Source organism: Oryctolagus cuniculus, chromosome 12, assembly GCF_964237555.1.
Source record: "Oryctolagus cuniculus chromosome 12, mOryCun1.1, whole genome shotgun sequence".
NCBI classification, from domain to species: domain Eukaryota; kingdom Metazoa; phylum Chordata; class Mammalia; order Lagomorpha; family Leporidae; genus Oryctolagus; species Oryctolagus cuniculus.
The window spans coordinates 53,362,946-53,372,990 of NC_091443.1; the positions used below are offsets into that span (position 1 = coordinate 53,362,946).

Below are 10,045 nucleotides of genomic sequence, written 5' to 3' on the forward strand. Positions count from 1 at the left end.
AGACATGCTCGGAGTCCTTGCTCCAGCATTACACAGCTGCAGGCTCTGGTACCTCACTTCTAAGGAGCAGGAGAACACCACGCAGGTGCAAACAGCACCCCCACTTCACATCAAAGAGTTCATTCAGCTTCCCTCACTGCCATTCTCTTTGTGTGCTCTCTGTCTCCCCTCTCTCCTCTCTCTCTATCCTCCTCCCCACTCTTCTCACTTTGTTTTTGGAAAGATGTATTTAAATTGTCTCAGAGCCATATCTTGGATATTAATGAATCAGAACAAGTAAGAGACTGTCACCAGTGATTAGTAAGCTTCATGCTTAGAGTTTCATGATAATGGCAGTGGCAAAGGCAGAAAAATCATGCCAGATTAGAGGTAAAGGGAAGTTTTCTTATTAATAACTAATGGGGTAGGCATTTAGCCTAGGAGCTAAGACACACAAGCCCCGTGATGGCTCCAAGTCACTGGGTCCTTGTCATCGAAGTGGGAGACCTACATTAAGTTCCAGCCTGGCCCAGCTGCACCTTTGGAAAGAGCCATTGGAATGCAGCTCACAAACTCTTTCTCTTGTCTCTCTCCCGATCCCCAAACCCCGCCCCCTGCCTCAAATAAATGAATTTTATTTTAATTTAAAAAATTAGAGAAACATAAGGAGGAAAATTTACTTGCAACCAGAATGAAATCACACCCAACAAGAGCACTCGGTATTACAAATAGGATCACATTCCTTCCCCTCATTCCTCCCATTTAGACAGCTCTAAAACCTAAGGGCATTAGGAAATGCTATTTTCTCTAGTTGCACAAAAGAAGAATCAGCACACTACAGGTGGATGGAAAGTCACCATCATCAGGAATTTTACAAAAGAAATAACATGCAAGGTAGTAATTCAGAGAACATTCTCCAACAAACATGAAAACAGAATGGAAAACAAAAGATGAAAAGATAATTAGGGAAATCTTAAAAATTGGAAAATACTCAAAACTAAGTATGTTTATAATCAAAGAGCCATTGGAAATAACAAAGGCAATTTAGGGGCCGGTGCTGTGGCTCAGCAGTTTGGCAGGCTAAAATCCAGCATGCAGTGCTGGCATCACATATGGGCTCCACTTCCAATCCAGCTCCCTGCTAATATGTCTGGGTGGCCCAAGTGCTTGAGCCCCTGCATCCACATTGAAGACCTGGAGAAAGCTCCCAGCTCCTGGCTTTGGCCTGGCTCAGTTCTGGCTGTTGTGGCCATTTGAGGAGTGAACCAGCGGATGGAAGAACTCTCTCTCTGTCTCTCCTCTCTGTAACTCTGCCTTCCAAATAAATAAGTAACCCTTTGAGAGAGACAGACAGACAGACTCAGGAAGAAAATAGAATAAAACTTTTTGCCAAAAGGAAAAGCTATTGTAACTAAAGAGAAAAGTGAGGTATTCCCTTAGACAAAAATGCCTGTGATTTACCAGGTGTAGCTCGTTGGGACCTATCACAAACTGAATTAAGTGCTCTCCATCAAACTCCCTTTGCTATGATTCAAAATTCAGAAATACCCGTCTTATTCCTAATTTGGTTTCCAGGGACCTTGATATTATCAAGCAGCATTCAGCACACACCATTCATGGGAGTGGGAGCTCCCACTGCAAATGAATGAATGGGTTGTTAGGTTCATAAGTCATTCTCTCAGGTATTAGGATCCTGTGAATTGATCTCTCAGAGCCTGATTCCCTCAGGGACACCTGACTAAATCAGGTTTCTAAATTTGATGAGTTAAACAGCAGACCTTGGGGACCCCAGGCAACTATTTTGTTCCACAACAACCCAGCGGAGCAGCCCCCTGAGCTCCTTCAGCCCAGGACAACTGCGGGGCAGTCAGGAATTCCTCCAGGAATTGCTGTGGGGTCCTGAGACCGCTGCACTTCCTGAACTTGGGGAGGGGGAGGAGGCCACTATCTGTGGCTCTGGCATCGGAAGAAAATTGTGCCCACCATTTTAAAGTTCAACACTCATTGCTTTCCTGTGATTAAAATGCCGAAATCTGAAAAGCTCATGTCCACTTTTCATTCACTTGGAAGAGGATAAAATGTCATTGTGTGGGAGGATTTACTGCTTTCTTCTTCTAAGTTCCATAACAAAGATGGTTAAACAGTGAGAGCTAAGCTTTGACAGAGCACGGATACAGTAGGCTTAAAATTGTGTAATGTAAATGTGTAATGTAAACATCATTGAGGATAACTACCCATTATTGCTCACTATTTACAGAATTGGGTCCCCAGTTTTATTTCCCATCCTCACATCCCCAGTGAGGAAGTAAAAATCAGGGGGGTTGTGAGATTCACACAGGATCTGCAGGTGAAGGCTTAACCTTCTATGACCTACCGTGCCAGCATTCCATATGAGTGCCAGGTGAGTCCCGGCTGCTCCACTTCTGACCCAGCTCCCTGCCAATGGCCTGAGAAAGCATCAGAAGATGGCCCAAGTATTCGGGCCATGGCGGTGCAGGGAGACCCGGAAGAAGCTCCTGGCTCCTGGCTTTGGCCTGGCCCAGCCCGAGCCATTGCAGCCATTTGGGGACTGAACCAGCAGATAGAAGATGGATCTCTTTCTCCTCTCTCTGTATCTCTGCCTTTCAAATAAATAAATAAATTTTTAAAATAAAAATTAAAAAGAACCAAGTTGTAAAGAACCTGGAGATATCTTCTGTACAGCATCAAGCATTGTCACACACTGGCCATTGAATCAAAATTCTATTTCGGCCGGCACCGCGGCTCAATAGGCTAATCCTCCACCTAGCGGCGCCGAAACACCGGGTTCTCATCCCGGTTGCCCCTCTTCCAGGCCAGCTCTCTGCTGTGTCCAGGGAGTGCAGTGGAGGTTGGCCCAAGTGCTTGGGCCCTGCACCCCATGGGAGACCAGGAGGAGCACCTGGCTCCTGCCTTCGGATCAGCGTGGTGTGCCGGCCGCAGTGCACCGGCCGTGGCGGCCATTGGAGGGTAAACCAACGGCAAAGGAAGACCTTTCTCTTTGTCTCTCTCTCTCACTGTCCACTCTGCCTGTCAAAAAAAAAAAAATTCTATTTCATTCTCTCTACAAAGGGTTATCTCTTTGCTTTCTGCATTTTCCTCACTCTACATAAGTTTACAACCTGGCAGAGATAATGAGCCCTAGCCTTTGGAAGAGTCAACTGGCAGAACATTTAATGAAACAAATGCTTATGTTTGTTTCTCAAACATATGTCATCTTTCCAGGAAACTATGGCCTGTTCTAATAAGTCAATGATCATTTCCCAGAGACCATTGGAAAAGGTGCTCTGGGTGTAGACACCTAGGTACAAACTTGTCTTCACAGACCAAATGCAGCTGCTCATCTCTCGTATTGTAGCAGCAAAGTAGCTAGATACAATACGTTCGTCAATGAGGGAGCTGTATCCCAATAAGATTCTATTTACAAAACCTCTGCCATAGAACATAGTTCCTCCCATGGCCCAAGTGCTTGGGCCCTGCACCTGCATGGGAGATCAGGAGGAAGCACCTGGCTCCTGGCTTCAGATCGGTGCAGCTCTGGCTGTAGCGGTCATTTGGGGGGTGAACCAACGCAAAGGAAGACCTTTATCTCTCTCTCTCTCTCTCTCTCACTAACTCTGCCTGTAAAAAAAAAAAAAAAAAAAAAAAGAACATAGTTCCTCCCTAAATGTCACCTCTCCATGTTAGAGAAAGGTTTCTCTGCACTGCCTGTATTTCTACAGTCTCCTTCGCTGGTTCTCCCTCACTGCCTTCTTTCCGTATGCTAACACTTATGTTATCCATTCCCTACGTCAGATCTTTCTGGAAGATGGAAGAAGCTAACAGCTCACTGCTAGCTGAATTCATCCTCATAGGCATTCCCTATCCACCCGGGCTCAGGACATTCCTTTTTGTGTTGTTTTTGCTAATCTACGTGCTGACTCAGTTGGGGAACCTGCTTATCCTAGTCACTGTCTGGGCAGACCCGCAGCTCCATGCCCGCCCCATGTACATCTTCCTTGGTGTCCTCTCCATCATCGACATGAGCATCTCTTCCATCATCGTCCCTCGCCTCACGATGAACTTCACCTCGGGCATCAAACCCATCCCATTCGGTGGCTGTATCGCTCAGCTTTATTTCTACCACTTCCTGGGCAGCACCCAGTGCTTCCTCTACACCTTGATGGCTTACGACAGGTACCTGGCCATATGTCGGCCCCTGCACTACCCTGTACTCATGACTGCTAAGCTGAGTGCCTTGCTCGTGGCTGGAGCTTGGGTGGCCGGCTCCATCCATGGGGCTCTCCAGGCTATACTAACCTTTCGCCTGCCCTACTGTGGGGCCAATCAAGTAGATTACTTCTTCTGTGATATCCCTGCAGTTCTGAGGCTGGCCTGTGCTGACACCTCGGTCAACGAGCTGGTGACCTTTGTGGACATTGGAGTGGTGGTGGCCAGCTGCTTCTCCTTGATCCTCCTCTCCTACGTCCAGATCAGTCGGGCCATCCTGAGGATTCGGACAGCTGATGGGCGGCGCCGGGCCTTTTCCACTTGTGGAGCCCACGTCACCGTGGTCACTGTGTACTACGTGCCCTGTGCCTTCATCTACCTGAGGCCTGAAACCAGCAGCCCCCTGAGTGAGGCAGCTGCTCTGTTTCCCACAGCCATCACGCCTTTCCTCAACCCCCTCATCTACACTCTGCGGAACCAGGAGGTGAAGCTGGCCCTGAGGAGAATGATAGGGGGCTCGAGGGCAAAGAGTGAGCTTTGAACGTGTCTGTCTCCCCCTAGAGAAACCACCACACTGAAAATTCATTGTCATATTTAAATTTCAGCGGGACTCTTTTCTCTTTTAGGTAGCCACACCATACCAAGGCAAGATCAAACACAATTAAGGTAAAATACCACTTTCTAGCAGTTCTTTACCACCTCCTGCAGATGCACAGCTCTCAGATGCTACAAGAGGAGAGAGAGAGGGAGAGAGAGAGAGAGAAAAGCCCCACCAGAGATAGCAAAAGATGGCCACTTAGACAGCCAGAGGACTGGCACAGCAGAAGCATCCAATGGGCTTTCCAGTCTCTAAGTACTCATTGGCCAAGCCCTCATGAGATAAACCATACTTCTTTTGATTGAGGAATATTCTTCAGTTCTGTTCAATGCTGTTGTCTTAGCAAATAATAAAATAACATTAAAAAGATCCATAGGGCTGGCATTATGGCACAGCAAGTTCATCCACCGTCTGGGACACCTGCAGCCCATACAGCAGTGTGCTTCTGAGTCACAGTTCCTCCACTTACAATCCAGCTTCGTGCTAATGAGCCTGGGAAATAATGATCGCCCAAGTGCTTGGATTCCTGTACCCAAGTGGGAGACCCAAACTGAGCTCCAGGTGCCTTGCTTCTGCCTGGCACTGACCCAGCTGTTGTAGGCATTTGGGAAGTTAACCTGTGAATCAAAGCTATCTCTCTCACTCTGGCTCTCACTCTCGCTTTCACTGTCACTCTGTTTTTCAAGTAAATGAATCTTTTGAAAATAAACAAACAGGGACTGGCATTGTGGCATAGCGAGTAAAGCTGCCGCCTGTAACACCAGCATCCCATATGGCTGCTAGTTCCTTTCCCGGCTGCACCTCTTCTAATCCAAAGCTCTTCTTTTTTTCTTTTTCTTTTTCTTTTTTTTTTATTTATTTGAAAGAGTTACAGAGAGAGGTAGAGAAAAAGAGAGGGGTCTCCCATCCCCTGGTTCATCCCCCAGATGGTTACAAAGGCCGGAGCTGCACCAATCCGAAGCCAGGAGCCAGGAGCTTCTTCCCAGGTCTCCCATGCAAGGTGCAGGGGCCCAAGGTCTTGGGCCATCTTCTACTGCTTTCCCAGGCCACAGCAGAGAGCAGATCAGAAGAGGAGCAGCCGGGACTAGAACTGGCGCCCATATGGGATGTTGGCGCTTCAGGCCAGGGCTTTAACCCACTGCCATAGTGCCGGCCCCCCAGCACTCTTCTAATGATCTGTAAAAAGCAGTGGAAGATAGTCCAAGTCCTTGGGCCCCTGACACCCACATGGGAGACCTGGAAGAAGCTCTTGGCTCCTGACTCCTAGCTTTGTCCTGCCCTAGCCCTGGCCATTGCAGCCATCTGGGAAGTGAACCAACAGACGAAAGATATCTCTCTCTCTCTCTCTCTCTCTCTCTCTCAATCTCTGTCTCTCCCTCTCTCTCTGTAACTCTGCCTTTCAAATGAATAAGTAAATTCATTAAAAATAAACAAATGGCCAGCACCGCGACTCAATAGGCTAATCCTCCGCCTACGGCACCGGCACACTGGGTTCTAGTCCGGTCGAGGTGCCAAATTCTGTCCCGGTTGCCCCTCTTCCAGTCCAGCTCTCTGCTCTGGCCCAGGAGTGCAGTGGAGGATGGCCCAAGTCCTTGGGTCCTGCACCTGCATGGGAGACCAGGAGAAGCACCTGGCTCCTGGCTTCAGATCAGTGTAGTGCGCCAGCTGCAGCAGCCATTGGAGGGTGAACCAATGGTAAAGGAAGACCTTTCTCTCTGTCTCTCTCGCTCTCACTGTCCACTCTGTCCGTCAAAAAAATAATAAATAAATAAATATAAACAAACAAAATGCTCCAGTGAGGGAGAGGGAAGTTAGCTTAGTGGATAGAAAGATCATGTCCCAGGTCAGAGTACTTGAGTTTGATTCCCAGTTCCGGTTCCAATTTCCTACTAATGCAGACCCTACGAGGCAGCAGTGATGTTCAAGTGACTGGCCTCCTATTGCCCACGTGGGAGACCTGGATTAAGTTCCTGATTCCCAACTTTGACCCCAGCCTCGCTTCAGGCATTATGAGAATCAGGAATGAATGAGTGGGTGGGAGCTCAGGAGCTCTGTTTCTCAAAGATGGCAGGAAGAGAGGGAGGGAAGGGAGAGAGTGGGGGAGGGTGGAGAAGGAAGGGAGGGAGGGAGGGAGGAAATGCAGGAAAGAACAAGAAAGAAAGAAAGCCTGGTTTAAATTTAACTGAAAAGTGATCCCTGTTAAATATAAAAGTGGGAGTAAGAGAGGGAGGAGATCTACAATTCGGCACATGTTCACTTGGACTTATCCCTAAAGGTAGAGTTAGAAACGTGCCAGGGGATTCCAATTCAATCCCATCAAGATAGCAACGGGGCTGGTGCTGTGGTGCAGCAGGTTAACGTCCTGGCCTGAAGTGCTGGCATCCCATATGGGAGCTGGTTCAAGTCCCGGCTGCTCCACTTCTGATCCAGCTCTCTGCTATGGCCTGGGAAAACAGTATAAGATGGCCCAAGTCCTTGGGCTCCTGCACCAACATAGAAGACCTGGAAGAAGCTCCTGGCTTCAGCTCAGCTCTGGCTGTTGCAGTCATTTGGGGAATGAACCAATGGAATGGAAGATCTCTCTCTCTCTCTCTCTCTCTCTCTGCCTCTCCTTCTCTGAGTAACTCTTTCAAATAAATAAAATAATTCTTAAAAAAAAAAAGTGGCATGTACCAATGCCATCTCACTAGTCCAAGTGATCAGTTTAAGTTCATAATTGATCATAATGATAGGATTAAGTGTCAAAGGGATCACATAAACAAGACTAGTGTCTGCTAATAATAACTGATGGAATTAAAAAGAAGAGAACGATCCAACATGGGAAACAAGATACACAGCAGACTCATAGAATGGCAGATGTCCTAAACAGCACACTGTGGCAAAAAAAAAAAAAAAAAAAAAAAAAAAAAAAAACCTAAATGAAAGATCTCTGTGAATGAGATCCCAGCGGAAAGAACGGGCCATCAAAGAAGGAGGTACCTTTCTCTGAAGGGAGGAGAGAACTTCCACTTTGACTATGGCCTTATCTAAGTAAGATTGGAGTTGATGAACTCAAGAGGCTTCCATAGCCTTGGCAGCTCATGACAAGAGTCTCAGGTGATTACTGACGTCATAAATAAGAGTATCAATTGTTAAATCAACAACAGGAATCACTGTGCACTTACTCCCCATGTAGGATCTCTGTTCTTAATGTGTTATACTATGTGAATTAATGGTATAACTAGTACTCAAACAGTACTTTATATTTTGTGTTCTGTGTGGGTGCAAACTGTTGAAATCTTTACTTAGTATATACTAAGTTGATCTTCTGTATATAAAGACAATTGAAAATAAATCTTGATGAAGAATGGGATGGGAGAGGGAGTGGGAGATGGGATTGTTGTGGGTGGGAGGGTGGTTATGGGGGGGGGAAGCCACTATAATCCAAAAGTTATACTTTGGAAATTTATATTTATTAAATAAAAGTTAAAAAAAGAAAAAGAAAATAAATCAAGTATAGCAAATAGAAAAAAAGAAAAAGAAAGCCAGAAAATAAGTTTTGGCAAGGATGCAGAGAAAATGGGACTCTTGGGCAACATTGTAGACTGATACAGCCACCATGGAAAAAAAATAAGGCAAGGCCAGCACTGTGGTGTGGTAGGTGAGACTTCCACCTGTGGTACCGGCATCCCATGAGGGCACTGGTTCATGTCCCAGCTTCTCCACTTCCAATCTCACTCCCTGATAATACTCCTGGAAAAGCAGTGGAAGATGGCCCAAGTGCTTGGGCCCCTGCACCTACGTGGGAGACCCAAAAGAAGGTCCTGACTCCTGTTATCGGATCAGTACATCTCCAGCCATTGCGGCCATTTGGGGAGGGGGGATTTAAAATAGAATTACAATGTGCTTTATCAAGACCATTCATGCATATATACTAAAAAGAATTGAAAACAGGGTTAGCATTATTGACATTACCCAAAAGGTAGGAACAACAAAGTGTCCATAGACAGATAAAAGTATAAACACAGTGTGGCACATGTGTGCAATGAGCATTCATTATTCAGTCTTAAACATGAAACTCTGACACATGCTACAACATGGATGAATCCTGAAGACATCATGCTAAGTGAAATACACTAATCATGAAAGGACAGACACTGTACAATTCCAGTTATATGAGGTACCTAGAGAAATCAAATTCATAGAGACAGAAGGTCAAGTGGTGATTGCCCTTGGTTTGGGGAAGTAATAAGTAGGGAGCTGTTATTTGATGGATGTAGAGTTTCAATTTTGCAAGATGAAAAGGAGTTCTGGAGATTCATTATACAACAATGTAAGTATACTTAGCACCACTGAACTCTATACCTAAAAATGGTTAGGCTGGTAAATGTTATTACTATATGTAGTTTTCCAAAATTAAATATAGAAATAAATCCATCAAGTCAGGAGCCGGTGCTGTGGCACAATAAGTTAATCCTCAGCCTGCAGCTCCAGTATCCCATATGGGTGCTGGTTCTAGTCCTGGCTGTTCCTCTTCTGATCCAGCTCTCTGCTATGGCCTGGAAAAGCAGTAGAAGATGGCCCAAGTCCATGGGCCCCTGTGTGGGGGACCTGGAAGAAGCTCCTGGCTCCTGGCTTTGGATTGGCCCAGCTCCAGCCATTGCAGCCATTTGGGGAGTGAACCAGTGGATGGAAGACCTTTCTCTCTCTCTCCCTCTCTCTGTCTGTAACTCTACCTCTCAAATAAATAATAAATAAAATCTTTTAAAAAATAATCCCAGGAATACGAAAAAATCTGAATAGACCAGTTACCAAGAAAAATTTGGGAAAGTTATCAAAAATCAATCCTTCAAAAACAAATTCAAACCTCCAACACTATTTAAGCCACTCTAGAGAATGTCTTAATTAGTTTAACTAGCATGAATGACATTGGTAGTAAACCTGATAAAGACAGAACTAAATCAAAAAGTCTACAGTTCAGGGGCCAGCATTGTGGTGCAGCAGGTACAGCTGCTGATGTGACACCAGCATCCCACATGGGAGCTGGTTCATGTTCCAACTGCTCCACTTCCGATCCAGCTCCCTGTAAATGGTCCAAGTATTTTGGCCCCTAACACTCATATAGGAGACCCAGAAGAAGCTCCTGGTCCCTGGCTTTGGAATGGCCCTTGCAGGCCTTTGGGGAGTAAACCAGAGGATGGAAGGTCTCTCTCTCTCTCTCTCTCTCTCTCTCTCTCTCTAAGTCTGACCTTAAAATAAATA

General features: G+C 46.0%; 1 protein-coding gene across 1 annotated transcript; it reads left to right on the plus strand.

Moving 5' to 3' along the window:
• Positions 1-3,805: 3,805 nt before the first annotated feature.
• OR10G3 (olfactory receptor family 10 subfamily G member 3) lies at positions 3,806-4,747 on the plus strand. Its single transcript, XM_002717892.3, has one exon. The coding sequence runs from the start codon at positions 3,806-3,808 to the stop codon at positions 4,745-4,747; it is 942 nt and encodes a 313-aa protein (XP_002717938.3).
• Positions 4,748-10,045: the final 5,298 nt, after the last annotated feature.

Excerpts from the sequence above, each read along its gene's own strand:
- OR10G3 (XM_002717892.3), top strand. The coding sequence starts at position 3,806 with ATGGAAGAAGCTAACAGCTCACTGCTAGCTGAATTCATCCTCATAGGC.